Genomic DNA, 24,025 nt, shown 5'->3' on the forward strand with positions numbered 1-24,025 from the left:
GAAGTGACGTCACGGCGCTGCGGCCGCGCGGAAAGGTGACGTCACCGCGCGCGCCCTGGCAGAGAGAGAGAGAGAGAGGGGGGGGGACTAAGGGGCGGAGTGACGCAGTTCTGGGCGCGCCGCCGGGAGAGGGGCGGGGCTTAGTTACATAATAACAGCAGTCTTAGCAGCTCTCTCTCCCTTTGAACCCCAGAGAAGCCAAGCAGAGAGAAGAAGGGCCTGCTGCTCACCCCCAAAGCAAGGTGCATGTCCCACTCTGGTCACTAGGTAAAGAAGTACAGGGGTTTGGTACAGAGCTCACCTTGGATGCCATTGAAATGATACAATTTGTTGTTGTTATTGTTATTATTTTGACAACAAAGATTGTTATAACAAGTTGTTGCATTTTTATAGACACAAAACATTGCAACATCATTGTCTATTTTGTTGTTGTTGTTGTTTACCATGCTGTTTTCTCCAGCCTCCCTTCCCAGCTTCATGAGATTACTGCTTTGGTGTCATTAAAGCTCAAAATCTGCACAATGTTAATAATAATAATCATCATCATCATTATTATTATTATTGTTACTGCTTTGGTGTCATTAAAGCTCAAAATCTGCACAATGTTAATAATAATAATCATCATCATCATTATTATTATTATTGTTACTGCTTTGGTGTCATTAAAGCTCAAAATCTGCACAAAGTTAATAATAATAATCATCATCATCATTATTATTATTATTGTTACTGCTTTGGTGTCATTAAAGCTCAAAATCTGCACAATGTTAATAATAATAATAGTTATTATTATTACTGCTTTGGTGTCATTAAAGCTCAAAATCTGCACAATGTTAATAATAATAATAATAAAAATTATTATTATTATTATTACTGCTTTGGTGTCATTAAAGCTCAAAATCTGCACAATGTTAATAATAATAATTATTATTATTATTACTGCTTTGGTGTCATTAAAGCTCAAAATCTGCATGATGTTAATAATAATAATAATTATTATTATTATTATTACTGCTTTGCTGTCATTAAAGCTCAAAATCTGCACAATGTTAATTATTATTATTATTATTATTATTACTGCTTTGGTGTCATTAAAGCTCAAAATCTGCACAATGTTAATAATAATAATAATTATTATTATTATTATTACTGCTTTGCTGTCATTAAAGCTCAAAATCTGCACAATGTTAATAATAATAATTATTATTATTATTATTACTGCTTTGGTGTCATTAAAGCTCAAAATCTGCACGATGTTATTCTTATTCTCCATCGCTTCCACTTAGATCCGCTCTGTTCCCCTCCATATTTGCTGTTTTATAGAGTAGTCCCGGTCGAAATTGTGTATCTCAAAAGCTAACAGTTAGCCATGCCTTGAGACTCTAGCTCTTACCATAATCATTGTCTTATCGTAATCATTATAGCATGTTTCTTTCTAATTTAGTATATATTTTCAATCTTTGGGGGACCATTTGTCTTTACAAGATGTTTGCACTTCCCCTCGTTCGCTGTCCCATCCCTCAATTAATTTCCCACTTATTGGCGCGTTACGCCACCACCGCCATTTGCTACGCCCGGGAACCGCGGCGGTCAAACCGCACAGTTCCCAGGTTCAGCAAGAAAGAAGTGCTGAAATGGTGCTTCCTTCTGCGACCCGGAAGTGCCACCACAAGGCACTAGTCACGCACTCGCGGCGTCACTTCTGCCATGCGACGTCAGGACACTACACATCCGCAACATCAAAATGGCGGGCCCCGGTGGATGGGCACCACCATTTTGTACATACTCGGTCCGTATTAGGGTTGAGGGGCGTCCGGAAGGGACACCCCTTCTCAACCCTAACACGCCCCTTCCTAACCCTAACACGCCCCTTCCTAACCCTAACACGCCCCTTCCTAACCCTAGCACGCCCCTTCCTAACCCTAGCACGCCCCTTCCTAACCCTAGCACGCCCCTTCCTAACCCTAACACGCCCCTTCCTAACCCTAGCACGCCCCTTCCTAACCCTAGCACGCCCCTTCCTAACCCTAGCACGCCCCTTCCTAACCCTAGCACGCCCCTTCCTAACCCTAACACGCCCCTTCCTAACCCTAACACGCCCCTTCCTAACCCTAGCACGCCCCTTCCTAACCCTAGCACGCCCCTTCCTAACCCTAGCACGCCCCTTCCTAACCCTAGCACGCCCCTTCCTAACCCTAGCACGCCCCTTCCTAACCCTAGCACGCCCCTTCCTAACCCTAGCACGCCCCTTCCTAACCCTAGCACGCCCCTTCCTAACCCTAGCACGCCCCTTCCTAACCCTAGCACGCCCCTTCCTAACCCTAGCACGCCCCTTCCTAACCCTAACACGCCCCTTCCTAACCCTAGCACGCCCCTTCCTAACCCTAGCACGCCCCTTCCTAACCCTAGCACGCCCCTTCCTAACCCTAGCACGCCCCTTCCTAACCCTAGCACGCCCCTTCCTAACCCTAGCACGCCCCTTCCTAACCCTAGCACGCCCCTTCCTAACCCTAGCACGCCCCTTCCTAACCCTAGCACGCCCCTTCCTAACCCTAACACGCCCCTTCCTAACCCTAACACGCCCCTTCCTAACCCTAACACGCCCCTTCCTAACCCTAGCACGCCCCTTCCTAACCCTAGCACGCCCCTTCCTAACCCTAGCACGCCCCTTCCTAACCCTAGCACGCCCCTTCCTAACCCTAGCACGCCCCTTCCTAACCCTAACACGCCCCTTCCTAACCCTAACACGCCCCTTCCTAACCCTAACACGCCCCTTCCTAACCCTAGCACGCCCCTTCCTAACCCTAGCACGCCCCTTCCTAACCCTAGCACGCCCCTTCCTAACCCTAGCACGCCCCTTCCTAACCCTAGCACGCCCCTTCCTAACCCTAGCACGCCCCTTCCTAACCCTAGCACGCCCCTTCCTAACCCTAGCACGCCCCTTCGGTGCGTCTGTAACGCGTCATCATTAATGTATCATCTGGAAACATTTCATGAGCCAATCATTTATGTTGGGCTCACTTTCATCTTTCCATTTCTGTGCATATATATATAGGTCTGGCTGCTGCAGCAGCATATAAAATGAGTTTCACGTGTTTCCTTGCGTTTTTCCCTTCCACAATATTTAGTAAAACAAAGTTCTGGCAGCATTTTTATTGAACGTTGAAGTATTTTTTGTATTATTTGACGGATTTTTCCCCCAAAAAATTAGTAGCTGCCTTTGAAGTCCCTCAAATATGGAATAAAGGACCTTCATTTTTTTAATGTTTATTTTTTTGCATTTCCAACATTCACCTTTTTCAAACCCCTTGGTTTCCCCTCACTTCTTTGGTGTAAGACACCATCTATGTACCATTTTGTAAGAGTTCAATTTGAGATCTGTGCACAGTACGAATGTTAAGCCTTGGCCCCAAGCTCTCTCCCAGCTTCCTAATTTGACAGAGGAGTGTCCAATATTGTTAGCCCGTTTTATGGTACATTCATTAATTGAATCATAGAATAACAGAGTTGGAAGAGACCGCAAGTGCCATCTAGTCCAACTCCCTGCCATGCAGGAAATCCAAATCAAAGCATCCCCGACAGATGGCCATCCAGCCCCTGTTTAAATACCTCCAAGGAGGGAGACTCCACTACTCTCCGAGGGAGTTTGTTCCACTGTCGAACAGCCCTTACTGTCAGGAAGTTCCTCATAATGTTGGGGTGGAATCTCTTTTGTTGTAGCTTGCATCCATTGCTCCGGGTCCTAATTTCTGGAGCAGCAGAAAACAAGCTTGCTCCCTCCTCAATATGACACCCCTTCAAATATTTAAACAGGGCTATCATATCACCCCTTAACCTTCTTTTCTCCAGGCTAAACATCCACAGCTCCCTAAGGCATTCCTCATAGGGCATGGTTTCCAGACCTCTCACCATTTTAGTCACCTTCCTTTAGACATGCCCCAGTTTCTCAATGTCCTTTTTTAATTGTGGGGCCCAGAACTGGACACAATATTCAAAGTGGGGCCTGACCAAAGCAGAATAGAGTGGCACTATGACTTCCCTTGATCTAGACACTATACTTCTATTGATGCAGCCTAAAATCGCATTGGCCTTGTTAGCTGCCGCATCACACTGTTGACTCATATTCAACTTATGGTCTACTTGGTCTAATTGCCTCATCTTCGAATGCTGTCTTTAACAAAAGTTTATATAATTTAAAGATCGGTGACTTTTTTTGAGTTTACAGTAATATGGTCCAATTCATTTCTATTTTTAGCAATTCCTTCTAATTTTGAATCCATTCTGAACCTTTCTTTAATTTGGTGATAAGTAAACCAGTCACATCTAAATCCGGATTCTTCCAATTCATTGATCGCCTTTAACTGTGGCTTATCTTCTTCCCAGTTTAATACATTTTGATATTTCAAAAAAAAATTTTTAGTTGTATTTCTCGACCAAATTTCCAATGACAACCAATTTGGTAATTTATTATTAAATGTTGCTTTCACCTTTTTCCAAACAGTAAGTAACGATCTTCTGATAATGTGGCCAATGTGCTTCAACTCGATTGTACCATAAATATCCATGTCATCCGTACCTTTGATTAAACCCTTCAAGATTCAAAGTTTTTTCATCATTAAATGTTATCCAGTTCTTTATCCAATCAAGAGCACATGCGTAAAAGTATATTTTGAAGTCTGGTATCCCCAGTCCTCCTCGCTCCTTGGCATCTTTCATTACTTTCCATTTAAATCAAAGTTTTTGACCGGCCCAAGTAAATTTAGATATCTTTCCCCCAAATTTTGAATTGTTCATCATTGTATAGTATTAGCAAATTTTGAAATAAAAACATAAATGTGGGTAATATGTTCATTTTTGCCATAGCCATCCTGCCCAGTAAGGATACATTTAATTGTGACCATTTATTTAAGTCTTCTCTTATTTTTCTCCATGTTGTTGCATAATTATTATCAAATGATTCTGAATTTTTCTTAGATAAATATTTAACTTTTTTACTAACTTGGAACCTGGTTGTATTTTGTAATACTTTATCTTCTTTTTGTGTCATATTCATTGTTGAAATTTGTGTTTTTGTTTTGTTGATTTTAAGTCCGGCAAATCTTCCAAATTCTGAAATCTTCACCATTAATTTGTTTATATTTTCAATTGGGTCTTCCGATATTATCACCATCTCGTCCGCATATGCTTTTATTGTATATATTTGCCCTTTGATTTGTGCCCCTTTTATTTCAACATCATTCCTTATTTGGTTAAGGAGTATTTCAAGAGTCATGATGAATGTTAGAGAAGAGAAATGTTACAATTGTAATGTCAAAAGGAATTGCTCAGGAAGTCTGCTGGGTCTGGGTGCTATTTGGTTGTGATGCCTTAATGTGAATATGTATTATGTCTAGGGTTGCCATAAGTCAGGACCTCCAAACCAGGACAAATGTAGGACAACATTTTCAAATGTAGGGCACATTTTTTTAAAAAATGGAGGACACACGAAAAAATTGATGATTTTTTAAAAATGTTAATATAAATGCATGTTTCTTAGGCATGATCAAAATGGAGGACATTTTGGCATTATTTCTAGACAGATGGCAGAAATGGACTTCCCTTTCTGGCCAAACACCCCCAACCTCCATTCCAAAACACACACAACAGCACATTTGGGCATTGAACATGGCTTTACTTAACATGGCCTCTTGCATCAGAGGCTTATTCCATAACCAAACCCCTTGGGTTTAACACTTAGCATGGTTTAACATGGCTTATGCATATTGAACATGTCAAGGTGGTTTCACAGTTCTTGCACCAAGTGTACTTCTCAGAAGTGTGTACTTGGTCAAGGGACTTTGGTTTTTCTTCACTGTGCATGAGTTTGTAAAAATCACAGCAATTTACATTGACCATGCCTCAGAGGCTTGCTGATATCAATATCACCATTAAAGAACAAAAAACACACAGAAAGGGCACTTTGGAAGGTGACACTCTCTCGGCTTCAGAAACAGTGCATGCATGCCTCTGAAGCTGACTCATATCATCATCACCATCACCACACTATCATTGTCAAAGCAAGGGAGACTTGTTAGCATTAAAAGCACACAAAACACACTTTGGAAGGTGACACTCTCTCGGCTTCAGAAACAGTGCCTGCATGCCTCTCAAGCTGACTCATATCATCATCATCATCATCATCATCACACTATCATTGACAAAGCAAGGGAGACTTGTTAGCAATTAAAGCAGGCAAAATAAAATTTAAAAAAACCTTGAGGCCTCTGGCCACTCACCACCTCCTCCTTCTGCTCCCCCTCCTCCTCTTCCTCCTCTTCCACCTTCTGCTCCCTCCTTCTCCTACTCCCCTTCCTCCTCTTTCTCCTTCTGCTCCCCCGCCTCCTCTTCTTCCTCCTCTTCCTCCTTCTGCTCCCCCTCCTCCTCCTCTTCCTCCTCCTCCTTCTGCTCCCCCTCCTCCTCTTCCTCCTCTTCCTCCTTCTGCTCCCCCCTCCTCCTCTTCCTCCTCTTCATCCTTCTGCTCCCTCCTTCTCCTACTCCCCTTCCTCCTCTTCCTCCTTCTGCTCCCCCGCCTCCTCTTCTTCCTCCTCTTCCTCCTTCTGCTCCCCCTCCTCCTCCTCTTCCTCCTCCTCCTTCTGCTCCCCCTCCTCCTCCTCTTCCTCCTCCTCCTCTTTCCTCCTCCTCCTCCCCCCTCCTCTATGTGCTGCGCGGCCTGGTGGCGGGCGGAGGAGGCAGAGGAGAAGGAGGAGGGTGGCGCGGGGCTTCCCCTTTTGCCTCCTCCGCCCCAGGCCGCGCGGCCCTCCTCTTCCTCCTCCGTGCGGTGGAGGAGGAGGAGGGCAGTGCGGACAAGCGCTGCAACCCGGCTGTAACTGGGGTTGTCCCGGTTTTTGGCGGCACCCGGGACGGGAGGGGCCTGGGGCCGCCAAAACCAAGATAATCCCGGTTGCAGCCGGGTTATGGCAACCCTAATTATGTCACCTGTAATTAGTTTATATGTTTGTACAGTTTTCTGTTTTTTTCTTCCTGTTTTATATTACTGTGTTTAAAAAATATTTTATTTATGATGTATAAAACAGATAAACTGTGACCTGAAGCAGCTTTATTTTGGCCTGTCTGTATGGGCCCTTTGTTTACTTTAAGGGTTTCTTCTTTCCTGTTGAAGTTGTCCAGGTATTTATGGATTTCAGTGGCTTCCCAGCGCATTCTGACCTGGTAGGTGTTGGCATGGTCCAGAATTTCTGTATTTTCAAACAGCAAGTGAACTTGGACTTTGGTACTCCCTGGCATAAATAATCATCATCTAGATTATGCAGGGAGTTGAAAGTGTATCTGGAAAGAATAAACAGGGCTATCCAGTTTCTTCTTCCTCTGTCTAAGCAGCCATTCTAGCTTTTTTTTTTTTTGGTGCATCCATGAAGAATTAGGTTATAAGAACTTACAAAATGATATCTTTTCTTCGATCTCTGCCTTAAGGGTGCTGGACAATATTTAGAAAAGGATGTTCTTATCTTATTTATTCATTATAGTTATATCCTGCTTTTTTTCAAGAATGGCGGGATCAAGGGAACTTGTATTCTAATGTTATTTGCTTGAATAATACTAGTAACAAGACATAATTAAAATACAAAGCAATTAAATACTGAAATGATTTAAAACTCTATTTTAAACTCATCTAGAGAAGGAGAGAGAGAGAGAGAGAGAATACCACACTGACATGGTAAAACACAGTCACCAGCAAGTGGTCAGCTGCCAATACCCTATCTGAATAACAAGATAATTGCTTACTGACTGAAGGTAATTGTTGAGATAAAGGGAGTTTTGCAAGTGCTGAGGAAGGGCTTCCATTATGAGATAAATGGAGAAGGGCATAGTTCAGCAATGTACAATATTTTCAGGGGAAAAAATCTCTAACGGCTAGGAACATCCTTTGCCTAAGATGTTAGGAGACCTATTTCTTGTCAGATAATGCTGAACCTGAAGGACCAGTAGGTGATATTTTCCTGTTAATTTTTATTAGTTCCATGAATCATATTACTCTTTGTCTGAGTTTTTCCTCGTCCTTTTAATGTATTTTCCTCTCCTGGTATTCATATCAAGGGTTGATTTCTGACCAAGGAGAAATATTCAGAGCACTTCTGAGATAATTATATAAGTCTAGAAATTTTAGTCAAAAAAATTGACCCAAAAAGCCAAGTTGACTTATCTATGGGTCGATGAAAATATTGCAGTTCTTACTTTAAAAAAAAAAGGGATCCATCCCTGGTGAAAGGCAAGAGTATAATCTGTCCTGGAAATACTGACCCCTCTCTACTCTCTCATCCATCCAGTCTTTACTGTGAGCATAGACAGTTATGCCTTCCGGGATTTTGTAAGTTTTTTGGTAATGTTTTTCCTTTGCTTTTCCTTGAGATCCTCTGTTACATAGTCTTATGTTTTACCCTTGACTTATCCATGGGTCATATCAAAATGCATAGTTTTGCTCCCAAAATCTGTGCTCAACTTATACATGAGGTTGACTTATAGGCCTGATACAGACAGCCAAAATAAAGCTGCTTCGAGTCACAGTGGAGGTATGGTGTTTCAATGATGCATGCATCCTAAGAGTCCAGAAGCCACACCAAAGCCACGCTCCAGGCTGGAGCGTGGCTTTGGTGAGACTTCTGGACTCTTAGGACGCATGCATCATTGAAACACCATATCTCTACTGTGACTCGAAGCAGCTTTATTTTGGCTGTCTGTAACAGGCCCTAGTCAAGTATATACAGTGCTTCTAAGCATCGAAGTAGATCAGTATAAAATATAGCTTAGATACTCTTATCATCCATTGTTTCCAGTCAGACCCTGAAACTTAAAATGCCACCTTAAAGAATTACTGTAGAAACGTCACTATCAACCTGTGGTCTCAGTTCAGGTGTACTTTGAGGACTAGCAGGAGTTCACAAAGGCATGGTTTTCCTATGTGTTCAGTGGCCATCATTTTCATTCAGAGAACCAGTTCACAAATTGCTCCTAACAGCTACTGTCAGGAAGGTTCTAGGAGCAAAACGTCCCTCCAGCCATGACTAGCTGCTTGATCTGCTGCTTTCTGGTTGATCTGGTTTCTCCCAGCAGTTTCAACTGACAGGAAGGAGCTGGGAGAAGCCTAGCTTTTTTCTGGCTTAGGCTGCATTCTCTCTGTGTTGGTGCACCTATTTCTCCCTGCCTTTAAGTGTAAGGATTGGATCAGGACAAAAGTTTTTCCCATTGACTAAGAGTAGTAATTGTACCAAGTGAAAAACAAAAGGTAATGTTTGTTAAATAATCTGTGGTTACCTCCTAATTTATGGATGATTGTTAATTGTAAACTGAAAGGATTATGTACTGGCTGTATTTTCTTCTGCTCATCAGAAGTGTTTGTGATATTTTTAAACAGCTTTTAAAAAATTGGGGGACATTGCGTTGGAGGACAAGTATTCTGTGCCAAGATGGCATCTATCAGTGATCTGGAAAAGTCCAACTCTTTGAACACTTCACTGCTACCAGACCTACCCAAGGGACCACTCTGTGCTTACCGGAAAAAGGCATCCTTTAATTGGAAAGAGATGGCATTATTCATAGAGGGTGAAGATCTCGTCTATTTTAAGGTAAGGTTTAAAATATTATTTATTAAAGAGTTTTTGTATACCACTTAACACCCTATTAAAAGTTTGTTCTTTTTTTTTATGCCCACATCTTACCTGTTGCCAGGAAATCTGCCAGGAAATTTTAGTAGTTTTAAATTCAGCATAGGCAGAAATAACTACATCCAGGTAGACCAAATGATTCCTTTGTACTGGGAATTTACACTGACAGACATGATAGTCAACAGTCCAAAACCCAATGCAGAAATAATCCAGTTTGAGACCGCTTTAACTGCCGTGGCTCCATGCTAGAGAATTCTGGGAACTGTAGTTTTGTCAGCTATTTAGCTGCCTCTGTCAGAGAGCTCTAGGGACATAATAAATGACAGTTCCCAGGACTCCTCTGCACTAAGCCAGGGCAGTTAAAGCGGTCTCAAACAGGATTATTTCTGCACTGTGTTTGGACCAATATTCTGCTTAGTTTTGACACTTTGCCATCCCAGTTGTAAAAATGACTGTGTATACTTGCCTTGCTTAATCACTGAGGGGTTGTTTTTAAAAAAGAAACATACGTTATTTGAAAACATTACAGAAGAAGTTCTGTTAAAAACATTGGACACTTCACATGCAGCTATTAACATTTAGGTATTACCTTGAAGGAGAGCCTAATGCCCCAAAGGGACCAGATCTTATCAGGTCTTGGAAGCTAAGCAGGGTCAGCTCTGTTTAGTAATTGGATGAGAGACTGCAAAACAACAACAACCAGGTACTGTAGGCAAAGTCACAGAATATTCTGTGATTACGAAAACACTCGGTGACTTGAAGGTACATATACACACTAACTTGGAGACACATGATCCTGCCAGGTCTTGGATGGGGGACCATCATGGAATATAAGATGCTGTAGGCTATATTTCAGAGGAAGGAACTGGCAAAATCACTCTTAATATTTCTTGCCTATGAGATCCATAGGATCAAGTCAGGCAAGAGACTTGAAGGCACAAAGATACAGACACACCAGGATTTGGGACTCTACTGCTCCTCTTGTGTTTTTACTCTCTGGTGCCATCTGTCCTATTTTTACTTAAGGAAGAGCCTTCTCCCATATATCCCTCATCGATCTGAGGATGTGACCTTGTCCTGTGTTGTCATGTTTACCCATATTAAATCAACTGGGCATGAACTAGACCATAAGTAATTTCATACAGTTATTGCTCACTGAAGCAAAATTTAATTGTGCTCTTACTTACACATATTGTTGTATTTTGTGATTTTAAGTGATTTTTTTATTTGATTTTATTTATATTTATTCACGAACCTTTAACTGATTTGAAATCTATCATTCTTATACTACTCTTGGGACATAAGGAAATAATTAAGAATGTGTTAGTGCAGAAAATAATAAGTAATCTGCAGTTAAGTGGTGGCTTCAAGTGTATCTTGTTCAAGAATTCTCGTATTTTTCTTCCATAAAGAATAAAATATTCTCAACTCTTGAAAATGATCCTCTCTTTGCTCATCGTGCTGGAGAAGAATTATCTCTTGAGAAATATCGTGAGTTAACCTTCCTTCGCTCTAGAAGACTCTTTGAATATGATTTTCTAAGGCTTGAAGAGCTGATGGAGAAACCGTTAAAACTTGTGGCACTGATTACCTGCCTTGGAATGTATGATTGGTCCCTTGGGGCCAAATATTTGCTAAATAGCCAGGTATGTGGAATAAAGATGAAAACTTTGTTATAGATAATGCTTAAAGTTACATACTCAAGTCCATTAACAATGCATTTCATTTTAATTTTGAGAAATATTCTTGGTAGCTATAAAAATCCTTCTCATCTGCCCATCTTCAGGGAAATTAAGTTGACAAATGCAACAGAGGGCCTTTTCTGCAGTGGCACCATGTGTCCTTGGAAACTCATGTCTTCTTGTTGGGTTTTTAAAATGTCTTTTGTTGGACTCTTAGAATCACTGAGTTGGAAGAGACCACAAGGGACATCCAGTCTAACCTCCTGCCATGCAGGAAAACTTAAAGCATATCTGACAGCGATCCAGCCTCTGTTTAAAGGCCTCCAATGGGGGAGATTCCACCACCCTCTGAGGGATTGTGTTCCACTGTTGAATAGCCCTTACTGTCAGGAAGTTCCTCCTAATGTTGAGGTGGAATCTCTTTTCCTGTAGCTTGCATCCATTGCTCCGGGTCCTATTCTCTGGAGCAGCAGAAAACAAGCTTGCTCCCTCCTCAACATGACATCCCTTCAAATATTTAAACAGGGCTATCATATCACTTCTTAACCTTCTCTTCTCCAGGCTAAACATCCCCAGCTCCTCATAGGGTTGGTTGCCAGACCCATCACCATTTTAGTCGCCCTTCTTTGGACACACTCCAGTTTCTACACATCCTTTTTGAATTGTGGTGCCCAGGTAGCAACATGGAGTTTCAAACTAACTGGACTGGTTGTTTGTTATTATTGCTGGTGCTTATTGATTTTGTTAATATTTGCTGTCTCAGGGTGGGAGCTTTTGCTATGGTCTAACATGATGTTAGCAATCAGAAATGGAAACAATATAAATGTTTTGTATGGCCCAAGCTTAAAGTGTTACTTTTTGAAAGTAGCTCATTACTTTTGAAAAGTAATTTGTTGGCCCACTTTTGGTTGTTAGTTAATGATGGTACAATGCATACTGAAGTTTGTTAGGTAGACCAAAGGGCCGGAGGAGCCCATGATCTGACCTGGGAGCAGGGGCTTCACTCATAAATGATAATGTGAGTCACTTCCACTGTTCAGACTGTGAACCACTGGAGGATGAAAGGTCACTAGAGACAGAGCAACATTAACAGCAATAATTAGCAGCATCAGCCATCATCATCATCCCCACAGCAGCATAAGAGCAATCTTTGCAGACAGGAAGACACAAAGGAAGAAAGTGAATCAAATGGCTAAATAAATTCCAAATCCACCTATTTGCATGTATTAGGAAGTAGCAGTGATAAATATAATCCATGCACCAGTGTCTTTTGCAACTACACAATCTCTTTTAGGACAGAAAGTTCAGCTCCACAGGAGCAAAGCAAATCAGATGGTTAAAATTATGAGTACAAATTGTGGGAGTAGAGGGAAGCACACAAAATATTGATCTAAAGACATGTTCTCTTACTCCAGAATGAATCTGTACTTTGCTTTGGGAGCTGAAGCAGAAAAATAAATATCTTTTTTTAAAAAATAAATACCGTAGTAGTACTAATCACAGCAGCAAAATGAAAATGGTGATGATAATCATCTATACAACAACACATGAAAAATGTATCCCATAACAATCCTGTTGCATGTAGTAACAACAACACAGCAAGATCAAAAGTACCTAGTTTGAGCAGGGGATCTACACATACACTTATTTGAATGTATTTGTTAATTAAAATATATTTAATTAGTTTTGCCTGATATAGCTTTGTATTGAGGGGACAGCTATACCCTTTCTCTTTTCCATAAACTTACACATAGACACTGTGTTCTCTCTCTCTCTCTCTCTCTCTCTCTCTCTCTTTCTCTTTCAATCTCCATCTCTGTGTGTTTCTCTCACCCATTCAGATATGAAACAGTAATGATGAGCAACAATCTATCATTATGTGGACATGTTTTGGCCTAGTCAAGGGGCTCCCTAGTGCTCCCAAGTGAAAGCAAATTCAGATGAAAATGTTATTGAAACTTACTCATTTGCAAGGCCTAAATTATTCTAGTCCAAACCACATCCAGAGCTTTAGCCTTTAGACATTCCAGACTTTTTATTTGTTAACTGTGTCCTACATGGTTGCCAGAGATAAAAGGTGTGAAAAGCATACCTTTTGTCCATGTTCCACATTGCTACACAATGTGCTACTGTCTAGTATTATATGTTAGCCATTGTGCTGTCTTGGCCTAAGAGTCTTTTGCTCTGTATATGCATTATTCTTGTGGTATGCTATGTTGTTAGATATTTTGGTACTTATATGTTTGTAATTTTCTGCCTGTTGTAATACTTTCCAGAGTATTTTTTGGTCTATAACTATCCCCCCAGCTTTCCTACTTGGTGTAGATAAATCCATCTCCCCAATTTGGTGCTGAGCTATTATGGAATTTGCTTTGGTCAAGGCCAGGCCAAACCAGACCTCTTGATTACATGCTAGTGTCTAAAGCTCTGGATGTGGTTTGGGCGTTGCATCTTACAGTGATCTAGTGTCAGATATAGGACTGGGTTATCCCACTTCAGACTGAGTGGATGGGTAAGGTGTGATTGTGGTGCTGGCAGCATTATAACTTACCGCATGAGTTTTAGCCCTACATAAGAGGTAGGAGCCAGAAGACTCAGTTCAGCTGGTTGGAACCTAATAATCCTGGTCTGGACCTCTCACATAACACAAAAAAACCAAATGAACAAAGACACAAATAACAAAACTGCTATAACCATCGCTAAGGGAGAGCCCACCTGTGAGAAACGTGTTGGAGAATTTCTTTTTTCCTTGGGGAGATGTGTTGAAATGTTTTCACCAATATCTTAGCCCACAGGTGGGTTGGAGAATTTGGAGAGCCTGTTTGTGCACAACTGCAAAAGATGTGGTACCCTGTAAGAATCCAGTGAGTGAAAGTCACATGTGAACAGAATATATGCGACTTTCAATCACTGGATTTTTCAGTACAGACCCACTCTTTCTCTCTTAAATACAGGAATGTTATCTGAATTCTTAAATATATCTTTGCCACCAGGAGGCCAAAAATATCCTGATAGCTAAGTGCCTCAGAACTTTGTTCAGAGCTGAGAGATTATGCACCAGGTACCAGATTTCTGTATATAGCAGTGTATAAAGCTATCTCACCTGCCTAAGTCATTGTAAGGAGCCATTTTAGAGAGAACGTCAGGATATCAGTCTAGTAATAATAAATATTTAAGTGCAGAAACACTTAGATTCTAATACCTTTGCGACCTCATCCATATCTGAGGATAACTAAGAAATGCAGTTTTTCTGAATGGACTATGCCTGTGCCCAGAGAGAAGAGTGCTACATACAAGAGAGATCAGATCCCCCCAATCCCCTCCCCTCAAATGACCACAAAATACAATACAAGAGTAGGTTAACACATGGTTGAGTTTCCCTTTATTGTTGTTGTGTGCCTTCAAGTCATTTCCAATTCACGGCAACCATAAGGCAAACCTATCATGGGATTTCCTTTGCATGTTTCTTCGCGGGGGCAGGAGGGAAAGTTGCTTTTGCCATCCTCTGAGTGTGACTTGTCCAGGCTCATCCAGTGTGTTTACATGGTCGAGCCAGGATTCGAACCCTGGTCTCTATAGTCCAATACTCAAACCACTACACCATGCCGGCTTTTTTAAATTAACACTTGTCAGTGTTGCTCTGCAAGAGGACAGTCATGGGAAGTACAAAATCCCTGATTTAATAAGAAAAATGTTTTTACATCTCCCTGATATTTAGAAAGAATAGGGCCTTCTCTACTGAAATGTAGTGGAATAGTTGTCCTTTGTACCATCACTAGAAACGTTACCTCCCTGTACCAAAGGTTAAGGGTGTAAATCTGCTATGATTAATTTATCAGACAAATCAACTAATCATGTATTGCAAGCTAGTTTAGCAGTTCAGTCCATTGGTGGTTCCATTATTCATCTGCCAAATATTTCACCAGTGAGCTCTGCTGCCCAGTGATTACTGGTGGTAATCACTTTACAATCAGTTCATACAACTTTAAGCAGAGTACTAAATCTAGGGAAATAAAGCTCATCCAGTGACACAAATTTCAAATTGAAAAGATTTTGATAGCTTGCTGTGATAATGAAGCTTGTAAATTGATCAGGACAAAGAAGAAGGTACTGCAATTTACAGTTATCTGTCTTGGTATCAAAAAGCCCAGTACAGCTTTTTCTGTCTTGAACTTGCTGTGCTATTGCGTAAAAGTGGCTTCTCCTACATGAGTGTTCTTTATTGGCGCAGCTGCTCGGAAGTCAGGGGGCAGGGCAGGACAGGCAAGGCAGATTGGGTGTGCAGAACACTTCTGATGGTAGAACCCTTTCATCATCCCCCAAATTCTAGTTTTATATTTAGATGAGTTTATAATTTAGGATGAGGCACTGGAAAACTGTAAGGTATCTGAAAATTGTAACAGTTCCTTAGACCAGAGCTATTTCCTCTGGGAAGTGAGGGGAATGTATCTGAAAGAGTCTTCAGCACAGAGCAAGGAGATTTTCTCCCTTATTTACCGTATATACTCAACTATAAGTTGACCTCATGTATAAGTTGAGGTCAACTTTTGGGGGCAAAAGTATGGATTTTGGTATGCCCCGTGAATAAGTCAGGGGTCAAAATTCCTAAGGCAGCCGGGCTGTGGACAAGCTGCAGGGTGATCACTCGCCCCACCCAGCTTCCCCGCAGCGGGGCTGAGCAATTGCCCAGCCCAGTGTCTCCAAAGCCAGGCTCTCTCCCTGGGAAAAAAGCCTGGCTACGGAGAGGCTTCTGGGGGTGCGATCAGCCAGCCCAGCGTCTCCAAAGCCTGGGGAAAATGCCTGGCGACTGAGAGGAATATATACGAGTATATTCGGTAACTAATTTGGGTGTGGGATGTTTTCTGTCCTCCTTTACATACTGTTCAGAGAAGAAACATAAGCAGGTGGTGGAGCATGAGGGGGGGGAAGGGGTCACCCTTAAATTTTCAGTATTTGTTCAGTATGTAATAAACTGAGGTAGGGTGGAATGTAGGCCAGAACTATCTTCCTGTCACACTTATGTGAACTGTGCCACAGGAGGATGCAACAAAACATTTCCTTCTGGGAAGGAGGGAAGGGACACTTATCTGTTCATTTTAACTGGAACCAGTGATGTGCTCTAAATCTCCTTGACCACATCATTATGACTTTCCTGTGCTTTCTATCGCCATCCATCTTTCCATTAACTGTTACTCATTCACATCAAAACTTTGTTTTAACCTCTACAGGTGTTCAAAGGTGCAGTTGAGAGTGCTGGCCATGGAAAACATGCTGAAGTCCTTCAACAAAATGGAAATATGGAGGTACTTCCTTAAAAGCTCCTTTTTACTAATCTTGCTCTTATGAATTACTACTTTGTGTCTAATATAAATTCATGTTGTGGCATAAAAGTAATGTTTAGACAAGCAGTACAGGCTGAGTCTTTCTTATCTGTAATGCATGGTGCCGGAAGTGTTTTGGAATTCAGAGTTGTTTGGATTTTGGAATATTTGCATCTACATAATGAGTGATCTTGGAGATGGGGCTAAAGTCTAAATATGAAATTCAGTTTTGTTTCATATACACCTTATACACATAGCCTGAAGGTAAATTTATACACATATATATTTTTTAAAAATTGTTCATGAAACAAAGTTTCTGTACACTGAACCATCAGAAAGCAAAGGTGTCACTGTCTCAGCCACCCATGTGGACAATTTGGATTATTTTGCATTTCTGAATTACTGATAATGAGGACTCAACCTTAAATGTGGAGTTACTTCATTTTAAAGCTGTATTTAGCCTTTGTTAAGCTTCCTTGAGTCCCATGGTTAGGAAAAGGTGGAATAACAACAGCAACAATATTTAATTAGCTCTGTAGCTCTGATCTTACAGCTGAACAGCTTTAAAAAACAGTAAAATGAGTCAAATGTTCATACTGAGGAGTAAGGGGACGAACAGTTGGATAGAAATGACTTTGGCTATTGATACTTTGACAAGAATCTGGGATTGTCTGTTATAGAAGTGATCTGCAATTAATTATTTTAAAGACTTAACCCTGAAAGTCCTGAGCTGGTCTTTTCTTTCTCCTTCCAGTTCCCAGGAATGGCATGTGGGGGTGAGAGTGGGCTGGGGACTTATCATTTGGGCAACATAGCTGAAGGGTTCCGTGTGGAGACTCACATAACCCATTGAATGAACATGTTTAGTCCTGGTTTGTGTTGCCAGCACAGAAATGCTTGCTGAGGTGTGACATTTCCCAAAGTGGAGCTAAGGAGTGACAAGTAACCTCTGCCAAGTTACAAAACCATATTTTAGTATTCATAAATAAGCAACTACAAGATTACAAGTTGGAGCCACAGTGCAGCTCTTGTAAAAGAAAGAGCGCTCATTATTTTAAAAAGCCTTTACATTACAGAGGTTCCAGTACCATATGAGTAATGCGATTTTGTGTATTTTGTTTGCAGAATTTTGGATGTTTTGCACTGACTGAACTCAGCCATGGCAGCAATACTAAGAATATGCGGACTACAGCTAGATATGATCCAACCACACAGGTACATAATTAACCAAAATTCAGCTGTTTAATATTTTTTCAGCAACATTTTATTAACAATTGTTGTTCTTGCCCCAGGTACTCTGAAATTTATGTATTACCTTCTTACAGTGAGGCTGGGTCCCTGATACAGGTGCCATTGCTTTGGTCCTAGATAGTCAGGATTGGCTATGATGGTTCCTAAAATATATACAAATTAGTTGTGAGAATTCTAATACAAATATTTCCTACTTTGTTTTGTTTACCTGATACATTTTCAGTATAACAGCATTGTGCAGTGGTTTGAGTGTTGGCCTGTGATTCCGGAGACCAGAGTTTGAACCCGAGCTTGGCCGTAGAAACCCACTAAGTGACCTTTGGCAAGTCACACTTCCTCAGCCTCAGAGGATGCCAATGGCAAATCCCCTTTAGAGACACTTGTCAAGAAAACCCCATGATAGGGTCAGTTTAGGGTTGCCATAAGTCATAAATGACTTGAAGACAACCAACAGTATCCAGACCATTGACAGACTCCTTCATCTTTATCCTTTGAAACTGAATGTAAAATATCTTAGAAGTAACATGTTTTCTCTTGTCAACTATGCAGGAATTCATTATTCACTCACCTGATTTTGAAGCTGCCAAATTTTGGGTTGGTAACATGGGGAAAAATGCAACACATGCAGTTGTGTTTGCACAGTTGTATACACCAGATGGACAGTGCCATGGATTACATTCCTTCATTGTACAGGTGAGAGTGGGCCAATGCCATTGGTTTTCTAGTTAAACTGGATTGCTTGTGACATTAGCCAATCAAGAATTTCATATTTGAACACTACACATTTTCCACAGTGATTAAAAGAAAATGTATCATTTACTTCTATAAGAAACTACAGAAATGTTAATGTCTGCATTTCCTGTAATCTGTTTATGGAAGACTGTAGTCTTGCAGCAAATAGAAGAAGAGATCATTTCCTGATGCACAATTCAGTGCATTAGTGTAGAGGCAGAAGAGCTTAGCTTTTTAGTGACATGACTGTGCAATTGCTATAGTGCAGTCTTTTCCCCTACAGTGAAGGGACAGGAATAACATATTGCCAAAGACTTAACTGCTCTAAGGGTTAGGAGCTGAGGGAGAAGCTAGAACAGCCTCACAAATTATTGTATTTTTCCTTCTCCCTCGGCTCCTAACCCTTAGAGCAGTTAAGTTTTTGGCAATATATTATTCCTGTTCCTTCAGTGTAGGGAAAAAGACTGCAGTATCGCAATTGCATAGTCATGTCACTAAAAAGCTAAGCTCTTCCGCTATGACCCTGTCCAGGCAAACATGTTGCTATCTGGTGCAAAAGATCTGAATTTGTCTTTGCCCTGCGCTATCCAGGCAGTAAATAACATATAATTTAGTGCAATGCTAGATCCATTTGGACATGAGATACCACTGCTGGAATCATGATAAAAGCCAGTCCCTATCTGTATAGCTACACCGCTAGTCCTGCTCTGATGTCTTTATCTTGGTCATGCTAGACTGTGATAGTCATGTAAGAGTATATAAGGCTGGCTTTTATAAATTTGATTTACCAATTTGTGATATGCATTATAATACCCTATAAAAATAATTACATAACCATATGCAGAATTAATACATTCTGAACCTGAACAAACTGATAGTCCAGATTTTTTTAAAAAATAAATGTTTCATAGAATTGAAACTTTTGATGGACATAATGTATAATGAAAGCTTTTGTTACAGATTCGTGATCCAAAAACACTTCTTCCTATGCCTGGGGTACTGGTGGGTGATATAGGCAGGAAACTTGGACAGAATGGTTTAGATAATGGGTAAGTGTATCCTAGACTACTTCATTTCAACTTGAGCCCTCAAAATAATATCCAGAAGTTATGAGTGATATGTTTTAACACCTAGAACAAAAGCCTTTTATTATGTACCATAAAAAGGAAAATAACTTTCATGCTCAGAATCACAAAATGGTTGGTAGTCATTAGGCCAATAATACTGGTTCATTCTATTGTATTTGAAAGAAAAAAGGCCCAAAATAGAGATCATAGAATCATAGCGTTGGAAGAGACCACAAAGGCCATTGAGTCCAACTCCCTGCCATGCAGGAAATCACAATCAAAGCATCTCTGACAGATGGCCATCCAGACTTGTTTAAAAACTAAAATCTGGAGCAGATGTAGAGAAAAATACTCCCAATCAAGTTGCCAGTCACAGAGACAGCTAAAATAACCTTCTGGAAGCTTAAACAAGAACAAGACAGAAGCATTTCCTTCAAAAGCAGGAAGTTCCAATATTAATACCAGTCTTCTACAGATCGAAAAAATACTTAAAAGAGATTGTTTATATGTTTAAGAGCTTGTGCACAAGTGTGCATATTCAGAGTAATCTTCTCTGTGGTATTCATTTATGGAACATTGTCATAATAATGATGGACATACCTTGGGGTTGCCATAAGTCAGAAACAACTTGAAAGCACACAACAACAATGATTCTAATTTACTGGATGTCTTTTTGACATTTTCATAAGAGTACATTACCAGCAAGTACCCAGCAGGTGGCAGAGTTGTATTTACCTTGTGCCTTGTCATTGCTGCCTATGGACTTTGAATTGTAGAGCAGCTCTTAATTGCAAGGATTCCTTATTTTACAATAACAAAAAGGGCTGAATGCAGTTTTACTAGCTAATGGTAAGAATCAAGAGAAATGAAATGTTTCATGGAACACTGAAAGGCTTTCTCATGCAGTTCTAAGGAGCATGGGCAGCCTTTTCTGAACCCACTACTGAAGCTGCTATCAGCCTTGCCAAAGATGTTTCTGTTGAGACTAAGGTTGTCAGGTTTTCAAAACAGGAAAATTCATGACATACAGGGCTAGCAATTAGGAAGTAGCTATTAAAGTTGTGTTCTGCCTAAAATAAAGTATTGAATTCAGTCCACTTAGCCATGCATTTCTGTATAAAATTAACATATGGTCCACATTGTTCCAACATAGTTTATATGATGCACAAGCCTCTGTCTGTAACAATAATAGAGTCTGAAATTCTTTGGCGCACACCATTATTCAATATATGTTTGCAATATGATCCCTATCAGTGCCTCTTCCTTACCTCAATCCAGCTTGTACATTGGGCATTTCTCACTTCATATATTGTAAAGGTTTCTGTTGTAGAACTTTAGGCATTACTTTGCTTGCATACAAAATTAATGGAATGGTTCTGTGATTACTACAATCTCTGGTTTCTCTTTTCTTGGGAATTGAATGTATGGAGCATTTCCAATCTGTGGACCATTCTTTACAGATTTTATAAACATTTTACAGGTTTTTTTTTACAGATTTTAATTAAAACTAGAGTAGATTCTGTTTCTGTCTGTTGAAGCAGCTCCATCTCATCGTGGTGATTTATTTATCCCAAGTGCTCTGAGGAGAGCAGCTTCCGTTTCACATTCCAGAACTATAGATTCATCTTCAAATTGTTCTTCCTTGAATGAATTTGTCATCCTTTCATCTCTTTTATATAGTTCTTCAGAGTATCGTTTCCATCATGTTTTTATTTGTTCCTGATCATTTAATTTGTTCCCCTGCTCATTATAGAGTGTCCCTTTTTTTGTTTAAATTTCCCTTTCTCAGATCTTATGGGAAAAGTCTCTTGTTTTTCCTTTTTTATTGTTGTCATCTTCTCTTTCTCTGCACTCATTATTATAGTACTGTAGTTCTCTTTCTCCCTGCAACACAAGCTGCTGAATAGTTGCATTCAGGGTTCTGACCCTATTTCTCTCTCTCTCTCTCTCTCTCTCTCTCTCATATATATATATATATATATATATATATATATATATATATATATAATCCCCATATCCACTGGGTAACCATATAGTGCAACATATGCACTTTGGAGGTCAGTGCACATGGCCTTCATCATGTAGCACAGTTTACTCTGTTCACTTCCATAGTGCTCTCTGAACATTAAAAGACTGCTGCATACCCCATGGTATGCAGCAGTGTAAAACTACCTGCAAAACTGCTTCACTGCCATCGGCTGCTGTGAATTGTCCAACTGCTGTACATTTTCCAAAAACTCACTTCATGTGCCTAGCACAATTCACATCTGCCTTAGACACCAACATGACTGTGGTTTGTATTGTACACACAGATAAAGAAACACACACACATACATATACATACACTGCCAACTAACATGCACACTTACGGTACTTGTAAAAAGAAACTGTGGGGCGAAACAGATGGGCAGGAAAAAGGAGCTTGAAACTGCCTTTTCCAAAAGTAATCAGAGTCCCCGCCAACCACACTGCCAGCTTCCAAGGCTGCTGGAGTGTGCATGTCATGACCACACTGCTGGGTACTTTTTATTGTTCCCCACTACCATCCCTGCGCACAGTCACAGGAGCACACCGCTGGCGAATGCCATCCATTGAATGGCCATCCCTGTGAACCTGCACACAGTCTCAGCGCTCCACCAGGACAGGGTATCAGAGCAGAGATGTGCCCATGGAGATGCCAGCAAGCCCCCCCCTCCCTTCACCCCATGCCCCCTCTTTGACTGTCTGGTTTGTGTATGTTTTACATATCTTCATGAGAGTTGTCATGCATTCTATTTTGGGCTTTGCCCAAAACTGCTTGAGTACAACAGCTCCATCCCTTCTAAATGCACTCCTGCGACGGGGCATTTATATGCATGGTTAGGGTTAGGATTGTCGCACCTTTAGCCACTCTGGTGGTGCTGCATTTAGATGTACGAGTAAAGGTGTGCATTTTCCAGGAAGAAGCAGAAAACTCCTGCTCCTTTTCAGTCTGGCTTTTCTCCCCATAGGGCAGTTTCAGAGCAGTTTCCGGCTGGCTTCGAGGCTTGAATCATCTAAACGCCAGCTGGAAACCTGCTTATTTTGACCATCTCTTTTGCCCCTATGACTGACTTTCTGCATCTTTCCCTTTCCCTGCTCAGTCAATTTCTGCCAGGTATGTGCTGTATGTTGAAAGCAACAGGAAGTAGTGAGACAGTATCTATGAACATGCCAAAGCAAGGCTCCCCTCACCTCCATTTTAAATGGTTGCTGTAGTTCTCAGGGGAAAAGTTTTAAGGCAGAGAAGAGATCTAATGATTTGCATTGGTAGTGATCTTCAGACACATTCACTTGCTTCTGCTTCTTCAACCCCAGCCAGCAATATGGAAGCTTCCTTCCAGAATCAAATAACAGCTGGTAGGAGGATCTCTTCAGGACTGTGTTGTGGAAGGTAGTGATTAAAGTTAAATGCACCAGAGATTGGATTTGTCATGGGGAGCTTGCTACAGCTGCTGTCAAGAAAGTCAGACAGACAGACATGGGAAAGGCATCCATGCATTTAATGTCCCACCTGTTTTTGGCTCTAAAAAACTGTAATGCTTGTGTGACTGTACATCTTTATTCCACCTTTGCTTTAAATAGTGCATCTGATCATTGGGTAGTAGCTTTGAATTGTTTTTAATTAACAGGTTTGCCATGTTTCACCATGTGAGGATACCCAAGGAGAACTTACTGAACCAAACTGGAGATGTCACAGCTGCAGGGGCATATACAAGTACTTTCAAGGTACTTAATTTCTGTTCACTATGGATTACTTTTTATCACTGATCCTTTCACTTCTTCAGGCTGTACTCTCAGAATGAACTCCCTTCAAAGTTTATTACAGACTATGAAGATTAAAAACCTAAAACTATTCCTTTTGAATGTCAATAGCTGCTGCACTGGCAGGAAGTTGTTGTTGCTATGACATGTCTTTATGAGTCATGTCTTATTTCTCCAGGATCGCAAGCAACGTTTAGGAGCTTCTCTTGGTGGTTTGTCCAATGGAAGAGTGATGATTATATCCATGTCTGTGGTCAATTTAAAGCTTGCCATATCAATAGCTATTCGCTTCTCAGCTACCCGACGACAGTTTGGACCAACAGATGATGAAGAAATCCCAGTTCTTGAGTATCAAATGCAGGTAAAAATGCATTACTTTATTAAAATCTGAAGTAAAGGCTACCATCTCGGGAAAGTAATTGCATGTAAAATCTAAATTAAAACAATAGGCTTATGTCAGTGTTTTGTCCTTCCTATTTCCTTTCATTGTAGCTTCACTTTCTCCTTGAATGTCTCCTTGAATTTGTATG

The 24,025-nt window shown here is 40.8% G+C and overlaps 1 protein-coding gene across 6 annotated transcripts in view; it reads left to right on the top strand.

The window, feature by feature from the left end:
• Window positions 1–130: 130 nt before the first annotated feature.
• Window positions 131–24,025, top strand: part of LOC149280667 (peroxisomal acyl-coenzyme A oxidase 3-like) — a 45,303-nt gene continuing 21,408 nt past the window's right edge. For 2 of the 6 annotated variants that reach the window (XM_089500215.1, XM_089500220.1), the window contains exons 1-9: window positions 131–267; window positions 9,410–9,620; window positions 11,072–11,305; window positions 16,570–16,644; window positions 17,788–17,877; window positions 18,463–18,606; window positions 19,606–19,694; window positions 23,363–23,459; window positions 23,674–23,856. In XM_089500215.1, the coding sequence (XP_089356341.1) occupies window positions 9,462–9,620; window positions 11,072–11,305; window positions 16,570–16,644; window positions 17,788–17,877; window positions 18,463–18,606; window positions 19,606–19,694; window positions 23,363–23,459; window positions 23,674–23,856 (1,071 nt within the window). In that variant the 5' untranslated portion in view covers window positions 131–267; window positions 9,410–9,461. Of the gene's footprint in view, window positions 268–7,137; window positions 7,210–7,689; window positions 7,792–9,409; window positions 9,621–11,071; window positions 11,306–16,569; window positions 16,645–17,787; window positions 17,878–18,462; window positions 18,607–19,605; window positions 19,695–23,362; window positions 23,460–23,673; window positions 23,857–24,025 lie in introns of those variants that run through there. The other 4 variants (XM_089500216.1, XM_089500218.1, XM_089500217.1 and 1 more) reach the window with 4 other exon arrangements.

Source organism: Sceloporus occidentalis, unplaced genomic scaffold (genome assembly GCF_023333645.1).
Source record: "Sceloporus occidentalis isolate IW3139 unplaced genomic scaffold, rSceOcc1.0.p SCAF_150, whole genome shotgun sequence".
Taxonomy (NCBI): domain Eukaryota; kingdom Metazoa; phylum Chordata; class Lepidosauria; order Squamata; family Phrynosomatidae; genus Sceloporus; species Sceloporus occidentalis.